General features: G+C 50.7%; 2 protein-coding genes across 3 annotated transcripts; one reads left to right on the top strand and one right to left on the bottom strand.

Annotated features, from left to right (window-relative positions):
* Window positions 1–3434: 3434 nt before the first annotated feature.
* CDCA8 (cell division cycle associated 8) lies at window positions 3435–19890 on the top strand. Of its 2 annotated transcripts, none has more exons than XM_081860727.1 (11): window positions 3435–3542; window positions 6494–6603; window positions 8052–8180; window positions 10697–10737; window positions 11321–11396; window positions 11525–11673; window positions 13726–13787; window positions 14986–15072; window positions 16802–16928; window positions 17524–17610; window positions 19142–19890. In XM_081860727.1, exons 2-11 carry the CDS (start codon window positions 6510–6512, stop codon window positions 19181–19183), a joined length of 894 nt encoding a protein of 297 aa, XP_081716853.1. In that variant the 5' UTR covers window positions 3435–3542; window positions 6494–6509; the 3' UTR covers window positions 19184–19890. The 2 variants fall into 2 exon arrangements, with proteins under 2 accessions (XP_081716853.1, XP_081716854.1); XM_081860728.1 differs by having other exon boundaries at window positions 3473–3538.
* A 920-nt stretch (window positions 19891–20810) lies between these two features.
* LOC309340642 (olfactory receptor 51G2-like) lies at window positions 20811–21785 on the bottom strand (the record flags this gene model as incomplete). Its single annotated transcript, XM_081859524.1, has 1 exon — window positions 20811–21785. The coding sequence occupies one exon, from the start codon at window positions 21783–21785 to the stop codon at window positions 20811–20813; it is 975 nt and encodes a 324-aa protein (XP_081715650.1).
* Between the last annotated feature and the right edge of the window lie 526 nt (window positions 21786–22311).

Genomic DNA, 22311 nt, shown 5'->3' with positions numbered 1-22311 from the left:
GGCTCTCCAGACTGTTTTGGGCCAGCCCTGTGGGGCAGGTCCAGGTGGGGTGGAGGAGGCCACTCTTCCCAAGTCCTGGCACCCGGCTGACGGGCCCCTGGAGGACCTGGAGGAGGACTTTGCCTGGGGCTGTGGGTGCAGCAGGAGGGTGTGTGAGTGGAGCAGCCCTGGGTGCCTCTGAGGAGACCTGTTTGTGGGAGATTTGGGGGATATCAGGCAGGAGGCGCCTCCTGGCAGGCGGCTGATAAAGGCGGCCCCTCCTGATAGCTCCGTGGAGGAGACTTCAGCCTCTGGCGCCAGGAGCTTCTGAGGGGGGGGGGTGTGGCATTCGCTGACTGAGCAAAAGGAACGGGTGGCACCAGCCAGGAGAGGTGGGGGCTCTGGGTGGGTTGTGGGGCGTCTGCCTGAGGCATGAGAGAGCAGCAGCAGCACCACCCAGTGGCAAGCGAAACAATTCTGGATTATGATACATGAAGAGCTTAAAAAGACATTCAGGAGTTCAATCTTTAAAAAAAACCCCAGGCATTTTTGCTGGGCTTGGTACTGAGTGACACCCCTAAGGATAAAAGGAATATATTCCTTTAGGCAACTGCAGCAGCCAGAATTGTAGTGGCCAAAAACTGGAAAACCGATAAAATACCAGAATTATTAGAATGGAGAGCCGAATTTCTTGAATTCGCGGAGATGGCAAAATTAACAGCATCAATTAGAGGCTGCTACTCTAAGGGGCAAGCGAACAGTGGGGCAGGCCTTCCCCTCTGCACCCCACTGCGAAACCCTCAGGGCAAAGCCAGGGTCCTCTAAGCGGCAGACTTTGGAGAGGTTTGAGCAGCCCTGGAAGAAGACCCCCACCCTCAGCCCCCGCCCCCAGTGCCAAGTATGGAGGCAGAGCAGCTCCTTTACTTCACATTGCTGCCTGGCTGGTCACCCACGAGGATCACATTCGCTTCATTTGCTGTCACTTTGCAGCATTTCTGCCCCCCTCCCCACCCCCCACAGGCCCTCTGGGTGCATTTCAGCTCTTAGCTGGGATTCCTACATGGCACCCCTGCCAACTCTGCCATTCTACGCTCCCCAAAGCAAGCCCCACTGCCAGCCCCCCAAATGCACCCTCTCCCAGTCACATCACTGAATGTGCAGTCTGCCACCCTGTCCTTGCAGCGGTCAGTTACCCCATGGACCTAGGAATCCAGACAGACTGCCTCTGCACCTGGAGGTTCTATAAGGATGGAAGAAGAGGTGGCTGGATCAGGCCAGCGAGTCCATTCATTCTCCCGTTCTCACAGGGGCCAAGCGGTTGCCTGTGACGCAAGAGCAACACTCTTCCTGGGGTCCCGGCGTCTCCCTTTCTCATTTAGCAAAACAAAGGAGATAGCGTTGGACTTTCGGAGGAAGAGAGAACTAGCCCTGCTGGGGAGGGCTGTGTGGAGTCCTTGGAGTTTATCTCAGTGAAGAAGAAGAAGAAGAAGAAGAAGAAGAAGAAGAAGAAGAGAAGGAGAAGGAGGAGGAGTTGTTTGGATTTGATATCCCGCCTTTCACTCCCTTTAAGGAGTCTCAAAGTGGCTAACATTCTCCTTTCCCTTCCTCCCCACAACAAACACTCTGTGGGGTGAGTGGGGCTGAGAGACTTCAGAGAAGTGTGACTGGCCCAAGGTCACCCAGCAGCTGCATGTGGAGGAGCGGAGACGTGAACCCGGTTCCCCAGATTACGAGTCCACCGCTCTTAACCACTACACCACACTGGTTCTCAAGAAGTGAAGACCTTACCTGGAAAATAAATACAACCCAGGTGGTTAAGAAAGCCCAACAGAGACTCCATCTCCTCAGAGTCTTGTGAAAGAACAGTGTCAATCAATATTTGATGATCTCCTTCTACCGGTCCACAATAGAAAGTGTCCTTTCCTACTGCATCACTGGTTTGACATCAACTGATAGGAAGTGCCTACAGAGGGTGGTGAATACAGCACAAGATATTATGGGCTGTCCCGGGAATCCGCTGGATGAAATAGTGGAAGAACGTTGCCTCAGGAGAGTGAGGAAAATCCTCAGGGATGACGATTCACACCCTGGCCGGCACTTTCTTGATCTCCTGCCCTCGGGCAGAAGATATAGAAGCAGGATTAGTCGCACCAACAGGGTAAAGAACAGCTTCTATCCTTTGGATGTTAGGCTGCTGAATGGAAAGATGAAAACAACAGGGCAACTGAATTTCGGGTTTGGGGAATTAAGACTAAGAGAGCTGAGGGGGGGGGGCTCGTGTAATCTCACTGTACAGTGGTACCTTGGGTTACATATGTTTCAGGTTACATACGCTTCAGGTTACACACTCCGCAAACCCAGAAATAGGTTAAGAACTTTGCTTCAGGATAAGAACAGAAATTGGGCTCCAGCACCACAGCAGCAGCAGGGGGCCCCATTACCTAAGGTGGTGCTTCAGGTTAAGAACAGTTTCAGGTTAAGTACGGACCTCCGGAACGAATTAAGTACTTAAGCCGAGGTACCACTGTATACAAGTTGTACAAGTGACAATCAAGTATTTCAATTTCTACCTTCTTCAGTTGGGTTCTCCACACAAAAACAAAACAAAAAAATTGTGACTTTAAAACAAAACAATTTTTTATTTTTTTGAAACGCCTTTTAGAGCAGCCCTCCCTGATTTCAAAGATGAGAAGTAAAAAGAGGGATTTTTGTGTTTTTTCTTCTTTTTTTAAAATGTGTTTTTTCTTTTCTTTTTCGAAACTATTTTTCTTTTTTATGTATTTTATAACTTTGTATTTTTGTGTATTTCTTTTTCTTTTTCTTGTTTGTTGTCTTTTCTAAAACTTAATAAAAAATATTTATTAAAAAAAAAAAATAGAGCAGCCCTCCCTGCTTAGGATCTTCTTCCAATTTGGCACTCCGGAGTTCAGCTGAGTTAGATCTGCAGATAGAGACCCATCGAAGCCAAGGCAGCCCCCCAGCCCGCGGCTGTGCCCCCCTGAGCCCCCGATCGCCCCCTGGGAGGGAACCCCGCCCCGCCCCCGCGGCTCCGCTTCCCCTCCGCAGTCGCTCCGGAGTCCCCGTGTAAACGGAGTCACTCCGCCTCCGCCGCTTCCCTTCGGGGCTCCTGGAGAGAGAGAGAGAGAGAGAGAGAGAGAGAGGAAGGAAGGAAGGGGGAAATAACCCCCCTCTTCCTCCCCCCGCCCCAACCCAAGAGCCGCGCGGAGGTCTCTGCCCCGAGGCGCCCGCCTTCGCCCCGCTTCCCTCGCCGCGCGGCGGCAGCAGCAGCAGCAGCAGCAGCAGCAGCATCTCCCCACCCGGCCGCCAGAGGCGCTCTAAGCGCCTCCTCCGCCGCCGCCGTCGCCCCTGTCGCGCTTAGGCATGCCGGGAAACGTAGTCTTCCTGCCCGGAGTCGGCGCGGCCGCTCTTCCGCCTCGCCTCCCCATTGGCCGAGCCGGCGTTCGAGGCGCGCTGATTGGCTGCGGCGTCGCAGGCGCCCAAGTTTGAACCGGGGAGGCGGCGGAGCGGAGCTCGCGGGGAAGCGGCGGAGGAGAAAGAGGCAGGTAGGAAGGGGAGGGGAGCCCCCCATCTGAGCCCCCAAATATAACCCCAGAGTCGCGGGGGGGGGGAGGAGAAAGGAAATATCCCGCTCATAAAAAGCTTATTAAAAAACATCCCGGGGCCAATAATAATAATAATAATAATAATACCCTGTGGTTGCAGGATGGAGGGGAGGGGACCTGACTCCTCATGCCCTGGGTGGAATTTGTTGTTTAGTCGGGTCCGCCTCTTCGTGACCCCCTGGACCAGAGCACGCCAGGTCCTCCTGTCTTCCACTGCCTCCCGCAGTTTGGTCAGACTCATGTTTGTAGCTTTGAGAACACTGTCCCACCATCTCGTCCTCTGTCATCCCCTTCTCCTTGTGCCCTCCATCTTTCCCAACATCAGGGTCTTTTCCAGGGAGTCTTCTCTTCTCATGAGGTAGCCAAAGTACTGGAGCCTCAGCTTCACAATCTGTGCTTCCATTGAACACTCAGGGCTGATTTCCTTCCGAATGGAGAGGTTGGATCTTCTTGCAGTCCATGGGACTCTCAAGAGTCTCCTCCAGCACCAGAATTCAAAAGCATCAATTCTTCGGCAATCAGCCTTCTTTATGGTCCTGCTCTCACTTCCATACATCACTCCTGGGAAAACCGTAGGTTTAACTATACGGACCTAGGACTCTGAAATCCTCAGGTCCTCAGCCTCCGGCCCCCCACTCCAGCTGCCAAACCCAGCTGTGCAGCCCTGACAAAGGGACCAGGCTAGGGGGGGTCAGAGGGAATTGAATTTTATTATTACGGTCACAGACCAGTTCTGGCTCACTTACAATGTCAGAAAAATAATAAAACACAACAGGAATACATTCAGTTGCAGTTGGGTATAATGGAGACAATTCGGATATAGCAGCAGTTTAAAATATGTATTAAATCTTGATCATTAAAATATAACCTAAAATTTAAAACCTTAATCATTTTGCTAGTACAGCTTGTTCCCTGAGTTTTATAGCAGACACACAGAATTTGGCCACCCTTCGCGTGATCTCTAGATGAGACCGTGGAAGAGCAAATGAAGGGGCCAGGGATCCTTCCTGGCCAAGGGACACGTAAACATTGACATGTGTGAAGTGGGAGCCATGCAGGACGGACAGGGGCATGTCTGGATCTCACACGCCTTTTCTGTGATGATTGGATCCTGCTGTGTGAAATGTGCTGTGGGAAATTGTGAGAAGAGGCCATGTGCCCTTTGTTCTGGGCTGCCTCTTCCTCCTCCTCCTCATTTTGGATTTGCATACCACCTTTCTATCTTACAATACTCAAGGCCGTTTACAAGCTGAAGGAACAAAAAATGTACATCCTAATGTACATCTAATGTACATGTAAATGTACATCTAATGCTATACAAAAATGTGATAATAAAACAAAACTTTAAAATAAGCAACTACATCAAAAAAGAACATTCAACCATTATCAGAATAGTATAAAATAATAGGTAACTGGACCCCTGACTGTTAAGTCCAGTCGCAGACGACTCTGGGGTTGCGCACTCATCTCGCTCTATAAGCCGAGGGAGCTGGCATGTGTCCGCAGACAGCTCCCGGGTCATGTGGCCAGCATGACTAAGCCGCTTCTGGCAAACCAGAGCAGCGCACGGAAACGCTGTTTACCTTCCCACCAGAGTGGTACCTAGTTATCTGCTTGACTTTGACGTGCTTTTGAACTGCTAGGTTGGCAGGAATAAAATAATAATATCAACATATAAAAGTTAAACAGAAATGCACTCGACAGTTACAATAAATAATTTCTAAGCTATAATCAATAAAATCGGCAAGCTGCAGTACATAAAATAATACAATATAGATTGGGAAGCAGAGACTAGACGGTAGAGCAAGGCAGGTGGAAGGAGGCCAGAACTCTTCCTGGTTTCCTTTGCCACAGCAATAAACAATCTGGGTTTCCTAGCCGCTGTTCGGCTTCCATTTGCCTGGCTGCCGTCTCTTGTTGGACCCTGACCCGTTCTGAGCCCTCAGGGAGAGACCCTAGCAAAGTTGGGGGACAGTTTAAGTACCACACCCCCAAGATTTTGTCCTTATCAGGATTATCATTGCTGCTGATTGCATGTTCATCTTCCCAGGGAAAGGATGGGGACGTGATGAGGGCTTCTTTTGCACCCAGGCTGCTAGAGAAGGGGCTGCATTTGGAATCACTTAGTTGGAGGGGCCCCCAAAGGTCATTTAGTCCAAGCCCCCTTGGAATGCGGGAAGCAGAGCTAAATAATCCCTGGCAGGCCCCCCCCCCCCCGCTTTGAAACCTCCAAGGAAGGAGAATCTGCCACTTTCAAGGGTAGCCTGTTTCCCAGCCATCAGAGCAGCTTCCCTCTCTCTTCTTTTTTGATAATTTTTTTATTTTCAATGCAAAATTACAACAAAAAATTACAAACATTGAATCCAAAACAAAACAGTACAAACAAGAAAAAAACACCCAAGAGAAAAAAGAACAAAAGAACAACACACATCTACAAACAGAACCATATCATCATTCTAATCTAATCATTGCATACATATACACATCTTGACTTCCTTCCTTTATTCTAAGACTTCGAAATTTTTACTCTTTCTAAGTTGTGTTTAATGTAGATTAACAGAGCAGTTTCCCTCTCTCTGCTGCCCCCAATGATAAAAGGTAGGGAGCCTTACACAAAAATATACACAAAAACAATATTGAATCCATAAAATGGGATTCTCCGAATCCTGTGACCCCCCCCCCCCGGTCCCTTGAATTTTCTTTTCAACTGCAGCTCATTTCTACTCCAAATTATTTTTCTAACCTCAAATTTCCTGTACTATTTCTAAAATTACAATTGTTCTTAAAATTCTGCCAATGTATTAACCTGTGTGGTTTTGCCCTCTTGAGCTGGGGGCTGATTTAGCCCAGCTCTGCCCCTTCTGTGACAATGTTTGGGTCTTTCCCCCTAGAACTCATCTCCTTGCCATGCCTCAGAAGAAGAAAAACTCGAGGGCCGGCAACAAGAACTCGGTCAGAAGCAAAAAGGTGGATGCATTTCTGAAGGATTTTAACCGGGAAGGTAAACTGCTCACTTACTTGCCGGGCTCAAGGGCGCTTCTTCTGCTCTGAGCTTCATGCCAAATGAAACTGTCGCTCTCGTGACGCCATTATACGCATCTCGGGGGCACTGGGGGCACTTCTCGCCTCAAAAGGGATATTGTAGAGTTGGAAAAGGGCACCCAAAATGATGAAAGTGGAGGCAGCCCCCCACCACCACCCTGCGCTAACAAAGAAAAGTTCCTGAATTTGGGACTTTTTAGTTTAGAGGAAGAGGTGATGTGATTGGAGGATGGATGGCAGCTAACACATTGAGGTTGAATCCTGACAAGACAGAAGTACTGTTTTGGGGGGACAGGAAGCGGGTGGGTGTGGAGGACTCCCTGGTCCTGAATGGGACAACTGTGCCCCTGAAGGACCAGGTGCGAAGCCTGGGAGTCATTTTGGACTCACAGCTGTCCATGGAGGTGCAAGTCAAGTCTGTGTCCAGGGCAGCTGTTTACCAGCTCCATCTGGTGCGCAGGATGAGACCCTCCCTGCCCGCAGATCGCCTCACCAGAGTGGTGCATGCTCTGGTTATCTCCTGCTTGGACTACTGCAATGCGCTCTACGTGGGGCTACCTTGGAAGGTGACCCAGAAATTGCAACTAATCCAGAATGTGGCAGCTAGACTGGAGACTGGGAGAGGTTTTTGAGACCAATCTTGAGAGACCTACATTGGCTCCCAGTATGTTTCTGAGCACAATTCAAAATGTTTGTGCTGACCTTTAAAGCCCTATACAGCCTTGGCCCAGTAGACCTGAAGGAGCATCTCCACCCCCATTGTTCTGCCCAGACACGGAGGTCCAGCTCCGAGGGCCTTCTGGCAGTTCCCTCCCTGCAAGAAGCCAAGTTACAGGGGACCAGGCAGAGGGCCTTCTCGGTAGTGGCGCCCGCCCTGTGGAACGCCCTCCCATCAGATGTCAAGGAAATAAACACCTCATGTTTAGAAGACATCTGAAGGCAGCCCTGTTTAGGGAATGTTTGATGGTTTTTTGCTTTATTATTATTATTAATAATATTCTGTTGGGAGCCGCCCAGAGCATAATAAATTGTTGGCGTTGCTGCTGCTGTTGTTAAAGTTTATAAAAATTCTGCATCATGGCATCCCATGGAGCTGCCATGTTGGGAGATTCAGGTTAGAGAGTTAGACTGTGGAACTCCCTCCCACAGGAGGCAGTGCTGGCCATCAACTTAGATGGCTTTGAAAGAAATCCTTGGAGGAGGAGAGGGCTATGGAGGGCTCCTGGAAACCGTGGGGCAGTGTGGGGAGAAGGCTCCTCTCGTGCCCAGACCCCACTTGCTGGTTTCCCATTAAGGGCAGCTGGCTGGCCACTGGGAGAGGAGGAGGCTGGACTTAGATGGGCAGGGCTCCCCTTACGGATCCGGAGGCCCTCTCTTCCTCGTGCCTCTTCTCTGCTTCCTCCCTAGTCAAGTTGCGCATCGACCGAATCCGGATGGAAGAAGAGGTTCTCCTGAAGGAGATCGACAACATGTACGACATGGAAATCTTCCGCCATCCCATGGCCCTGAGGGACATAAACTGGCTCAGCTTCTACGGTACTTTGCTCTGACACGCATTAGGCATGGAGCTTGGTTGGGGGGGGTGAATTTCTGGGGTCTTGTGGGGTGCAGGTGCTTCCAGGGGTCCTGAGCGCCCGAAGCTTTCGCAGAAGATCTGGTCTGCGCAAGAGCAAATCGAACAGGGAAGGAAGCCTTGGGGAGGCGGCGGCAGAGAAATATCTTTCTAGCCCTCTTTGAATGTCTCCAAAGTTACCAAGAAAACATCCATTCAAAAGTATGTATTCTGACAAGAATTACAAACTGAAGTGGAGATTACAAACTCTAACAGAGATCTCAAACTCATAAAGATATGTATAAGACAATTGTTTGTAAGCCGCTCTGAGCCCGGCCTTGGCTGGGGAGGGCGGTGTATAAATAAAAAAATATTATTATTATTATTATTATTATTATTATTCGTTACAAAGATTTTCTCTTTGTATTTTCTCGACAATAATGTTGATCCTTATAATTTATCAGCTTGCAGATGGAGACTCAGTTTCAATCATAGAGCAGAAGTCAGTTATGGATTAGAAGCCAGGACAGGGCCCTGTTTCGATGTATTCACCTTCATCAGCTAATTTTTAAAGGGTTGTGTAAGTTTGAAGACTTTCAGATAAATATATCCCGTTATTTTCTACATTTCTCAGGGATAACAACTACTGGCTTCTAATTGTCAGAATACATACTTTTGAATGGATTAGTTTTTGTTACTATTGACTATTGACTTGTGAGTAGGGACCACTCGCACTATTGAAACTTACATTGGCCAGAGTTCTTGGTGTGCTTTTTTCTTGGTATATTTAATAACAAGAACTCCAACTTGTTGTTGTTGTTGTTTAGTCGTTTAGTAGTGTCCGCCTCTTCGTGACCCCCTGGACCAGAGCACACCAGGCATTTCTGTCTTCCACTGCCTCCCGCAGTTTGGTCAAACTCATGCTAGTAGCTTCGAGAACACTGTCCCACCATCTCGTCCTCTGTCGTCCCCTTCTCCTTGTGCCCTCCATCTTTCCCAACATCAGGGTCTTTTCCAGGGAGTCTTCTCTTCTCATGAGGTGGCCAAAGTCTTGGAGCCTCAGCTTCAGGATCTGTCCTTCCAGGGAGCACTCAGGGCTGATTTCCTTCAAAATGGAGAGGTTGGATCTTCTTGCAGTCCATGGGACTCTCAAGAGTCTCCTCCAGCACCATAATTCAAAAGCATCCATTCTTCAGCAATCAGCCTTCTTTATGGTCCAGCTAACTCTAACTTATTTAATCTAAAGTAAATTTGGCACACTAATTTAGGCTCCCCCCACCCCCCCGCAAGGCGCACTGTTCCATTGTCTCCCCTCGAGGCCGACCGATGCCAGTGAAAAGCAACTTGCCCTGATTTATTTAGAAAAGTATTTCTGTACTGCCACATCACAACCTACATCCAGGCCTTTGGGGCTAAAAAGCATCATTTAAAATAAAGCAAATAAATGCAGACGATCGTTCAGGCGACTGATCAAAACACACAGAACAGCTGCAAAGACCTGCTGGCTCAAAAAAGGAAGCCGGTAGCGAGGGGGCCTCTGCCAAACCTCTGCTGGGAGAATGTTCCTGTGCGGGAGAGGCAGTGTTTCACAGTAGTTAGTGCCTAGGACCTGGGAGAGAGCAGAGTTCAAATCCCCGCCTGGGGCCTTTCGCTCAGCTGAACCTGCTTCGAAGGGTCGTTGTGAGGATCAAATACTGGAGCTCCTGGGATGAAAAGGCGGGTTATAAATGTGATGGGCAGCACAGGCCCTCTAAGCTATGGTTACCAGATTTTTTTCAATGAATCCAGGGACACTTTTGTTTTTCAAGCTGAGTAGTAGCAATAGGGAGTCAGTAGTGGGGATGGTGAGGCAAAAGACCCTGGGCCCAAGCACACATGCGTAATGTATAAAGGTGCAAAGCCCTTCTTTCACACCCTGTGAAACATAAATGTGCAGAGTTTTTTTAAAAAACTGGGCAACGGCTCCCCGCCCGCAACTCTCGAGCCTCCCGCGATCAGTCAAAACAAAAGGGGAAGGGGGCAGGAGATCTGTACCAGCGGCCGTCCCCAGTTCCCCTTCGGCAGTGGCAGCAGCAGTCGGAAGCCCAGATGTCTTGCGCACATCATATGGGGACTTCTGGCAAGGGAAAATGGCAGCGAGCAGCTCCTGAAGCCAGCCAGAGCCAAATGCGCTACCAGGTTGGCTCTGGACTGGTGAGACAACCGCTGCCACATTTCCCCGGGACAGATTTGCAAATCTGGGAACTGTCCCCGGGAACCGAGGACATCTGGTAGCCCTGCTCTAAGCTCCCAGCAGAGGCCACTCTGCAACGCAGGCAAGGAGCAGCTCTTATCCGGATCCCTCCTGTGTGGCATGTTGCACTAAGAAATCCCGCCCCCCCCCCCTTCTCTCTGGCTGGTTGCTCAGCTCCTTCCCTCTCGGAGGACAAAGCTGCAGCTGTTCTTTCTCCTTTGGTGGTTGCCGGTTGTGTTCTGATCACGGCGCTTGCTTTCTCTCTAGGTGTCGGAGGATGCGAGCAAGTCCTGGAGAAAGCCGTCTCGGTAAGTGGCGCCCCCCTTCACCAAATTCCAGGTGGAACTTGCAATGTTTTTCCCCAGGCAGCTTCCTCCACAAAACTGTTAGAATTCCTGCTCCGTGGCTGCAGTCATGGGATTGTTGTCTATCACATGACGGTGTATGTTTTGACTCCACAGAATGGGAAGTGACGGAGACAGGATGTTTGTGTTCCTGTGTTCCGTGAAGGGGGACTATTGTCCTTTGTTCTTCCTCTTTGCTGTCTGATGCTAGAGAGAGAGGGAGCCATGTTGCAGTGCTCCATGTGTGTTTATATGTAAATAAAGTAGATTGGCCAAAATGCTGAGTTGCTGAGGTCTGTCACGCAAATTGCGCAAATTTTGTGGATCCCTAAGTGTGCCGGTGTCTGTTGGCATCAGTCGCTGTGATGTTTGGGCAGAAGAAAGCTTTTGAAGCTCCTGAACAAACGACCAGGAAGGAGGGAACATGCCAGTCGGGCATGTGTCTCTGCCATGGTCCTACTCGAGTGTAGGCTGAACTTCTCCCTCCCTCCCTTCTTTCCTTCCTTCCTTCCAGTGTCTTACACAAGTCTTCTGTCTAATTTCTCAGGTGGACTTGGACATGCTGAAGATCACCAAACTGGCCTCTGAAGCTATTCAGACCCCTCTCAAAACAGCCAGGAAAGGTCAGTGAAGGGCCGCCTTGGGGGCTGGAGGGCCAGAGCGGTCTCCTCGTGAGTTTCCCTGTCCTCCGCGGTGCTGGCGAACGGCACCTCACCCTCCGTGTTCCTCATGTGTTTTCAATGTCTCCCAGCCAAGAGAGCCCGCCAGGCCGCGGAGACGATCAGCGAGGAGTCGGGGCCGTTGTCTCCTCTGCCTGCGGGCAAGAGGTCCAGGCAGCAGAGCGAGGATCCTGCGGCCCCCCAGCCGGGAAGTGAGGCTCTTCCGCAGAAAGCAGGGAAGGTGAGGCTCAGGCAACAGGGGGTGGGGGCACCCCAACATACCTGCCAACACCCGCGAGACTTTGCTTCCTTGCAAACTCCACTCCGTAGAATTGTGGGTTTGGAAGGGATCCCAAGAGCAGTGCCAGAAATACGATAATCTTTATTGTCATTGTCCCATACAGAACAACGAAATTGGAAAAAAAAATATCTACATAAGACATTCAAAACCAGCGATCCTACTATCCCATCTATCCCAACCTGGTTAGCACCCTAAAAACTCTGATAACCCATTTTAAAAATACAATATACTCCCACAGAGACTCCTTACAATGCGTTTAAAACCAAAATCGCTTTTGGATAGAAACTGTTTCTCAGTGGCTAGTCCTGGCCTTTATAACCCTGGACCTTTCTTCCAGAAGGCAGAAGCTGAAAGAGATCATTTCCGGGGTGCACACTATCCTGCGCTATCTCTGCGGCTTTGTTATGGCACCTGGAAGCATAGATTTGATCCAAGGTGGGAAGAGCGCACCCAATTATTCTCTCCGCAGTCTTTACAACCCTGGACAGCATTGTTTTTTCCCTGACCGTGCAGCTCCCAAACCACACACACAAACCATAAGTTAATACCCTTATGGTATCGACAGGTCCTTTGAGAGATTGTTTTTCCGGAGGAGTCTCAGAAAATATAACCTCTGCTGTGCTCTCTTCAAACAGATATATAAGCTAGGAGCCAAATGGTACCTTAAATCTAGGTTGTATTCACCAGGGGGTCAGACTAGATGGGCCTCGGGGTCCCCTCCCAAGCCACAATTCTACGGTCTCAGCTACATTGCTTGACCGGAACGTCCTTTCACAACGATTCCCTCATCCCGGGATGCAAGGAGGAGAAGCCCAAACGGGGGAAATGGAGACGGCATTAACTAGGGGCTTAAGGCAGGAGGTTTTCAACTGGCTGCCAGCCTGGAGCCTAGAAATCTCCACGCGGTCGCAGCTGGACCTGCGCCAGGAGCACCTGAGGGATTTCAAACGCTGGTTCTCGCTGTTGCCGCTACTCTTGTTTCTATGCACTGCTTTATATTCTGAAGAACAATTCTGGTCTTTTGAAATCTCCTCTCCTACAATACCTAATAAAAAGGCTTCTGGTTTTTTTAACAAAGGTCACTATAAACATTTATTTCATTTCATTATAAATCATTCCCCAGAATTTTTTAACCATCTTACATTTCCACCACACATGGTAAAACATACCAGGGTGCATTTGATTTAAATCAAATTGATTTAAATCAGTAGTCAGTAAGACTTCATTTAAATCATATATTTTTTTACAGAAAGACTCATTCTTGCTGGTATAATCTTAATATTTTTGGAATAATAAATTTCCGGAGTAGTTTTTACTGTTATATAAAAAAATTACTGATGCAGTTATACTATTAGAATTACATAGACAGATACCGTATTTTTCACTCTATAACACGCACCCAACCATAACACACACATAGTTTTTAGAGGAGGAAAATCCGTAGGCATGCCACCCTTAGGCATTCCCTCCATAACACGCACAGACATTTCCCCTTACTTTTTAGGAGGAAAAAAGTGAGTGTTATGGTGCAAAAAAATACGGTAATTATGAAATGATTGTGAGGTTTAATAAGCTAACTGTTTATATTTGGACAACTTTTCTGCTGTACTTTATTGGAAGGAGAAAAGTAATCGTTTCCTTAAAAACAATTTATTTAACTAAAACTAAAACATTATAGCATATGTATCCATGTTTGTTAACTGATGTGGTTAAACGATTTTTTAAAAAAACCCTGCACACCTTACACTGAGTTTTATCACGCATGAAAAACTAAAAACAAATCCTTATTTCCTGAAGAATAGCCTTTGTACTATACTGTAACTTAAATAAATAAACTATCTTTAGATTTTTCCTTCAAAAGCATTTTATTTTCAAAATCCAATTTAAATTATAAAAAAGCTGATTTTTTTTTTTAAAAAAAATATTTTAAAAAAACATTGATTTTTATCCACCCCCAAACATAATTCTCAATTTGCGGCTTCTGCATTTCAGGCAAAGGCGTCGGCCCGAAAGCCCAGGCCTCCGTCGGCCAGGTCTACTCGCTTCAGCAGAAGGTAAGGGCAGGGGCTTCCCTCCCAAGAGACCCTCCCTGTCCCGGCCGTGGGGTCGCTTTCAGGACCCCCAGCCTCGATGTGTCTGGAGAGGGACCATGGCTGGGAGCAGAGAGTGTTTCTCTTGCGTACCTTCCAAGCGCCCCAGGAATAATAATAATAATTTATTATTTATACCCCGCCCATCTGGCTGGGTTTCTCCACAGCCACTCTGGGCGGCTTCCAACAAAGCATTAAAATGCAGTGGTCTGTTAAATATTAAAAGCTTCCCTAAACAGGGCTGCCTTCAGATGTCTTCTAAAAGTGTGGTAGTTGTTGTTCTCTTTGACATCTGGTGGGAGGGCATTCCACAGGGAGGGCGCCACCACCGAGAAGGCCCTCTGCCTTGTTCCCTGCAATTTGGCTTATCACAGTGAGGGAACTGCCAGAAGGCCCTCAGAGCAGGACCTCAGTGTCCAGGCAGAACGATGGAGGTGGAGACGCTCCTTCAGGTATTTAAAGTCCATTTAGGGCTTTAAAGGTCAGCACCAACACTTTGAATTGTGCTCGGAAACGTACTGGGAGCCAATGTAGGTCTTTCAAGACCGGTGTTATGTGGTATCGGTGGCCACTCCCAGTCACCACTCTAGCTGCCGCATTCTGGATTAGTTGTAGTTTCCAGGTCACCTTCAAAGGTAGCCCCACGTAGAGCGCATTGCAGTAGTCCAAGCGAGAGATATCCAGAGCATGCACAACTCCGGCGAGACAGTCCGCGGGCAGGTAGGGTCTTAGCCTGCGTACCAGATGGAGCTGGTAGACAGCCGCCCTGGACACAGAAATGACCTGTGCCTCCATGGACAGTTGTGAGTCCTAAGTGACTCCCAGGCTGCGCACCTGGTCCTTCAGGGGCACAGTCACCCCATTCAGGACAGCAAGTCTTCCACACCTGCCCACCTCCTGTCCCCCCAAACAGTCCTGTCTTGTCAGGAAAAGGGGACGTTCTGTTTCTTTGCGCGAGATCACGGCGGCCAGTTTGTATGCTTCGCTCTCCCCCGCAAAAGAATGCTTTTTTCAGGGCGATGATCTCACACAGCCCCCAGAAGACACACGTCCTAGTTTAGGGTCTGAAAAAGTTGGGCGGTGTGCCCTTGCCGCGATGCAGCGATTGGGCTCCTCTTGCAATTTTGCATCCCCATGGCTCTCTTCTTCTTTTTTTAAACAGGGGAAGCAAAGTGAAGTTTACCACCCCGGCTGGACAGACAATCCAACAGGGCCTGACTGTGGCACCCACTCCTAAGTTTGACCCCAGGTGAGCCCTCTCCCTGCCCACCTGGGAACTGAGTGTGCATTGGGAGGGGCCAGGCTCCGAGAGCTGCTGCGGTCGAGGCTCCAGGTGGGGGGCACACACACATACCCCTTGCCGCCCCTTCTTGGCTGCCTGGTATTTGTGGGCAAAACTCCTCTTCCAGGGTGATGGCTCTGGGCTGGGCCTTCTTGGCTTGTTTAACATTTATTTCACGAAATTTACAGGGATGTTTTTAGCGGGTGCCGGAAGAGGTAGGGGGGAGACACCTGCCTGATCTCAAGAGGCAGGGAGTTCCAAAGGCTCTGTGCTGCCATACTAAACGATTGAGTTCTTGCGAATTCAGAGAGGTATTATGGGCCCATTCCACTGACTGAAGGGGTCGTGTGGACGCCTGTGGGGTAAGGAGGGGATCTCGCGGGTAAACTGGTCCCAAGCAGTTAAGGGTTTTCTATGCTAATGGAAAGGCCTTGAACTCGGCCCAATCTCAAACTGGTGCCAATCGCAGTCCCAGCCAAAGAAGAGTAGATGACCAAGGTGATGGACTACGCCAAAATGGCAAAGATGACCGTGAAGATCAGACACTAAGATGATAAGAAATTTAGTCAAGAGTCGGGGGGGGGAATTATAGAATATCTTAAGGACTGCAGATACTTAAAAAAGTTAGCAGGATTGCTATATGGCTTATAATTATAGAATCATAGAATCATAGAGTTGGAAGAGACCACAAGGGCCATCGAGTTCAACCCCCTGCCAAGCAGGAAACACCATCAGAGCACTCCTGACATATGGTTGTCAAGCCTCTGCTTAAAGACCTCCAAAGAAGGAGACTTCTAAATCATTAATATGATTTAAGGTCAAAACAAAAAATTCCTTCCAGTAGCACCTTAAAGACCAACTAAGTTAGTTCTAGGTATGAGCTTTCGTGTGCATGCACACTTCTTCAGATACCTATCTGTAACATGATTTAAGGTGAAAAAGATGATAAAATGGACTGGAAAAACGTAATTAGATGCAATAAAAATAGGGGGAAATTGGAAACCAGGCGGGGTGGGGAAGAGTGAGGGATTTAAGTACAGTCATACCTCGGCTTACAGACGCTTCAGCTTGCATTTTTTCGGGTTGTGGACTGCCGAAATCGGAAGTACTGGAACGGGTTACTTCTGGGTGTTGGTGGTCGCGCACACACAGAAACGCCGGATCGCAACCCATGCGTACGCAGACACACCGCTGAGGGTTGTGGACGCTGTGGGTTGCGAACATGCCTCCCGCACGGATCACGTTCGCAACCCGAGCATCCACTATAATCCCAGAAGTGCAGAAATTGAAAATGATCTGAATGTATAAGAATATTCTTTTTAAAAATGGAAATAGAACATAAAAAAATAACGTGCTGATCTCTGTCTGCTGCCAAGGCCTTGCAAGAAACGAGGGAGAAAGAGGAGCGTAAACCTGTGACGGAAGCCCTCAGGGGCGCAAGGAGCTCTGAGAATAAAAAGTTCCATATAACACTGCCCCCCCTCCCAAAAATTCTTTCAACCAATCAGGTGTTCCCCCCCCCCAAAAAAAATTCATTGAAAGCTGTGTGGGAGAGGCAAATGCAGGATTCCCTTTCTTTCCGCATTCCTCACAACCCCACCAAGCGAAGACAAGAGAGTCTGCCCTTGTTGTGCTTGTCATGGCAATGGGCACGCCAGGGGAGCTTCTCACGCAGCCTTCCATGTATCCTCTGCAGCATCTTCAAGACGCCCGGCCTGCGGACCCCGGCGGCGCACGAGCGCGTCTTCAGCGTGTCCGCCAACGGGAGCCCCCTTGCCGACAGCAGCGACGTCATCATCACGCTTCCCTCTAGCCGAGGGGAGGTAAGGCCCGGATCCGCGCCCCGCGGCGGAGGGAGCCCAGGACCAGGGGAGACGGGTGTGCCGGGAGGGGGGGCGGGCACAGGTGCCAGGCGCTCGTTGTGGTCCCTAGCGGGCGGCGACAGCTGCTTCAGCCGGCAAAGAGTACCGTTGATGGCCAGAGGGGCTCTGCTCTGACTCCGCGGTCGCAGGCCGTAAATGCTTCCGAATCCCAGTTCTTGGGAAACGGCAGGAGCATAACTGGCCTCGGTGGGCAAAGGGGTCTGGCCTGGATTATCCCCCTGCAGGGTCATCTTCTAACGCCATGGAACCTCCAGCGCCGGAGGCAGTCTACCTGGCTTCCTAGGGGGATTTGGCCGCTGTGGGAACAGGGACACTGGACACAATGGGCTTGATCCAGCAGCCAGGAGGCTCTTCTTAGCTTCATGCGCTTTGGCACATGCCCACCTCGTTCTTTCGGATCGGCGGAAGAGGCAGGATGCTTCCCGCCCGCTTGGAGCCATTCATTTCCCACCTGCCAGACTTCCTTCCAAAGCCTTTCCCCTCGAATCCCAAGCGGCCACATGGAGTAACTCGCTTCTCCTCTCGCCCTGCCCAGAGCGTCTGCATCCGAGCCAGCGAGCTCTCCGCCACGGACCTGCGGCGCTTGGACTCGGAGGTGTTGGGGAGGGTGAAGAAACTCTCGGTAAGTCTCTGCCGGCATTGGCGGCGGGTGGGCCGCCTTGCTGCTCCTGCCTGGAAGCCCCCCGCCCCCTTTCCCAGGATCCTTCCTGCTTTCCTCTCTGGAGTGGGAACAAGAGGGTCTCCTCTTGAGCTGGAAGAGTGCAAGGGTTGGCGGAAGGGGGTGGGATCCTGCCCTCGGCTTCCTCCCAGCCCATTCCTGATGGGGGGAGCAGTTTGCAGATTCTGCCCTGGAAGTGTTGCCTTCCTTCCCAAGGGGAGGGTGGGATTTAGGACGGGGGAGAGGAAGGACTTATTCATGCAGCACAGAGTTTAACTGTGAAGCAGTTGGTCCCTTACCTTTCCCGCCCCGACCCGGCCACAGTGATCCATGCGACGGTCACCTCCAGGCTTGACTACTATAATTCGCTCTACACGGGGCTGCCCTTGAAGCTGTCCCAGAAGCTCCAGCGGGTGCAGAATGCTGCAGCGAGGCTCCTCACGGGGTCTCTGCCGTGGGAGCATATTCACCCAGTGCTTTTCAAGCTGCACTGGCTCCCGGTGGAGTACAGGGTCACGTTTAAAGTGCTGTTTTTAACCTTTCAAGCCCTATGCGGCCTAGGACCCATGTACCTATGGGACCACCTCGGTATGCCCCGCAGAGGCATACCGTTACTTTCTCATGAATAGCTACCGTATTTTTTGCTCTATAAGACTCACTATTTCCCTCCTAAAAAGCAAGGGGAAATGTGTGTGCATCTTATGGAGCGAATGCAGGCTGCGCAGCTATCCCAGAAGCCAGAACAGCAAGAGGGATTGCCGCTTTCACTGCACAGCGATCCCTCTTCCTGTTCTGGCTTCTGAGATTCAGAAATATTTTTTTCTTGTTTTCCTCCAAAAACTAGGTGCGTATTGTGGTCTGGTGCGTCTTATACAGCAAAAAATACGGTATATTCCCCCCGCCCTCTTCGTACCATTCTTCCATTTTATATTCACCTTGCCCCTCCCACTTCCTAGTTATAATATCTCGTGCAGCTGTTGATGATTTTGTGAGCAAGTCCTTCATAGCCTGCGAACCTTCCACCCCGTCGTAAATTGATAATAATAGTACCTCTGGTCCCTTTGCCTCCCAAAACTGTACATGTTTACACCCCCACCACATGGGAACATGAGTCCCGGGAGAGTTGCTCTTACGCTTAGCTCCAGCTTGCAGCTTTGCCATGATGGGCCACTGTGAGGGCGGCATGTTGGGCTGCGTGGGCTATGGGCCTGATCCACCAAGCTCCTCTTCTGGTGCCCTTATGGAGCCTCCAGGACCAGGGGCGGTCTATCTGGGTCCCTAGGTTGACAAGGACATTTGGCCACTGTGAGAACAGGATGCTGGACTCGATGGGTCGCTGGCCTCCCAGTGGGCATGGAGCCATCCCCTTTTGCGGGAGGGGGCTGGGCTAGATGACCCCTGGGGGTCCCTTCCAACGACTCCGTGGTTCCTGCCTTGGGGGGGCGGAGAGGGACGTTCAGCCGCTTAACTTCCCTCTGCTTCTTCCTCCTTCCAGACTCACCTTGCGCAGCTCTGCAGCAGCGTGCAGAAGAAGTAGCGCCTGGCCCCAAGGGCAACTGGGAAGCGGAAGCTCAGGGCTTGCTGGCAACGCCGCTCCAAAAGGCACCGAGAATTTGAGTCTTGCTGCTTCCTATTTAAAAGGGGGGGGTTCAAATCCAGCCCAAAGTCCCCATCTCAGCCAAAGTTTTATCAGCATTTAAAGTCTTCCCCCCCCCCCAAGGGAAGCCCCCTTGTCTCTCTTTCCGCTCTTGCAAGACGCAGGTCGGTTTTCTGCATCCTCGTCTTTTGACTGGATGGGCAGAGGAGGGGGTGCAGGGCTGCTTCCTCCTCCTTCCAGCTCCTGGCTGCTGCCATGGGGGGGTGCCTCTCTGGGGCCTCTCTCCCCTACGAATGGGGGTCAAAGTCCCTCTTGCCGCCCCCACCAGGGCTCCTCTGAGTCTCTGGTTTCTGGTGCCTCTTCCAAAGGCAGCCTGGCCAGAGTCCTTAATCTTCTGCCGCTGCCGGTCCTTTGTTTTCCTATTTGGGGCCAGGGGATCCCCAGGCAGAGGCCGTCCTCATTTCCCTGGGGGGCGGGTGCTGGACAGGAGCCTCCCAGGATAAAGAACAGGATTCTCATTCTGTTTTTCTACACGGTTATATTGTTTGCAACTCAAGGAAGAGCACATTTTAGAACGTTTCTGTCCTTTTGCAGGCTCCTCCTGAATCCCTCTGAACCCAGCCCCCCCCCTTGCCTTTCTGTTTTGGTGTATATTTGATTTTTATGGGGGTTTTTTCACCAGGTCTACTATGTTAATTTAAATGCCGTGTCTGGTGTTTATTGGCTGAATAAAGTTGTCCCGTTTTTGTTCATATTGTCCAGGTTGTTTTTATTGAGCAAGCCCCAACTCTTTAGGCCTGGGGTGGGAAACACCCCCCAAGAGGGCAGGAGGATCATCTAGGGGGCTCTGGAGGCAGCAGTGGTGACCAGGCTTTGGAAAATAATAATAAATTTTATTTGTATCTCACCCTCGCCGGCCAAGGCCAACCTCAGAGCGGCTAACATCATAAAACATTAAAATACAGTGGTCTGTTAAACATTAAAAGCTTCCCTAAACATGGCTGCCTTCAGATGTCTTCTAAATGTCAGGTAGTTGATGTTCTCTTTGACATCTGTTGGGAGGACGTTCCACAGGGCGGGCGCCACTACAGAGAAGGTCCTCTGTCTGGTGTCCTGTAGCCTCACTTCTCGCAATGAGGGAGCCGCCAGAAGGCCCTCGGCGCTGGATCTCAGTGTCCAGGATGAACGATGGGGGTGGAGACACTCCTTCAGGTCTACTGGACCTTTGAGGCCGTTTAGGGCTTTAAAGGTCAGCACCAACACTTTGAATTGTGCTCAGAAACGTACTGGGAGCCAATGTAGGTCTTTCAAGACCGGTGTTATGTGGTCTCGGCGGCCGCTCCCAGTCCCCAGTCTAGCTGCCGCATTCTGGATTAGTTGTAGTTTCCAGGTCACCTTCAAAGGTAGCCCCACGCAGAGCGCATTGCAGTAGTCCAAGCGGGAGATAACCAGAGCATGTACCACTCTGGTGAGACAGTCCGTGGGCAGGTAGGGTCTCAGCCTGTGTACCAGATGGAGCTGGGAGACAGCTGCCCCGGACACAGAATTGACCATGATGAAACCCCTCTCACAGTCGGAGCCTGGCCCCTGAGCCCTTGCGGCAGAGCATCCCAAGGACCCTCCTGCGTATCTCCTTGGTCTTGACGCTGTAGATGACGGGGTTGAGGACCGGAGGGAGGAGGAAGTGCAGGTAGGACAGCAGCAGGTAGACCTGGGGAGACACCTTCCTCTTCTTCCCAAACCTGTGGATCATGGAGAGGCTCAGGAGCGGCGTGTAGAAGAGGAGGACGGCGCAGAGGTGGGAGACGCAGGTGTTGAGGGCCTTCAGGCGCTCCCTCCAGGTGGCGATGCTCAGCACGGTCCTCAGGATCAGGCCGTAGGAGAGCAGGATGAGGATGGAGTCCAGGCCCAGCGTGGAGAGGAGGACAAAGAGGCCGTAAGCGCTGTTGGGGCGAGTGTCCGAACAGGCCACCTTGAGGACGTCTGGGTGGACGCAGTAGGAATGCGAGAGCGCCTTGACCCCGCAGTACTTGAGCCTGCGCAGCATGAAGGGCAGAGGCAGGTGCAGGATCACGGCCCGGAGGGTGATGGCCAGGCCCATCTTGGCGATGGCGGAGCCAGTCAGGACGGAGGCGTATCTCAGAGGGTTCCAGATGGCCACGAAGCGGTCAAAGGCCATGGCCAGCAGGATGGCGGACTCCGTGACCGAGAAGGTGTGGATGAAGAAGAGCTGGGCAAAGCAGGCCTCGGCCCTCACCACCCCGGAGCGCAGGAGGAAGACGCTGAGCATGGAGGGCAGCGTGGAGGCCGAGAGTGCCAGGTCAGCCAGAGCCAGCATGGCCAGGAAGAGGTACATGGGGGCACAGAGACCCTGCCCTGCGCGGATGGCGGCCAGAATGGTGGAGTTGCCCACGAAGGAGACGAGGTACATGGCGCCCAGTGGGAGCATCAGCCAGCTGTGCGCAGAGCCCAGTCCAGGGATGTCCCTCAGGATGAAGATCTGCGGAGTCTCCTCGCCCTCCGTCCAGTTGGAGAGTGACATGGTGCCTCTCGTGTCACACCTGGGGATTCAGAGCAGAGGGGAAACATGGCGGAGCTGGAGAGGAAATCCTGCAGGATCAGGCCAGGGGTGCATCTAGACCTAGAATCATGGAAGTGGACAACTGGAGGGGATCTCAGTGAGGCAGGAAGCACAGCTTAAGCATCTAAGACAGATGATTTATTATTATTATTATTATTATTATTATTATTATTATTATTATTATTTATAGCCGGTCCTCCCTTGCCGGAGCCGGGGCTCAGGGCGGCCAACACCAATAAAATCACAGTACAAACATAACGGGGAAAAGAAAAATCAATTTAAAATATAGGTTAAAATGCAATTTAAAATGCAGCCTCATTTTAAAAGTGGCCGATAAATCAAGACCATGTTGTTGTTGTTTAGTCGTTTAGTCGTGTCCGACTCTTCGTGACCCCATGGACCAGAGCACGCCAGGCACTTCTGTCCTCCACTGCCTCCCGCAGTTTGATCAAACTCATGCTGGTAGCTTCAAGAACACCATCCAACC

The sequence above is a fragment of the Podarcis erhardii genome (genome assembly GCF_964252035.2).
Source record: "Podarcis erhardii genome assembly, chromosome: 4".
Classification (NCBI taxonomy): Eukaryota; Metazoa; Chordata; class Lepidosauria; order Squamata; family Lacertidae; genus Podarcis; species Podarcis erhardii.
This window is presented reverse-complemented; position numbering and strand designations above follow the sequence as displayed.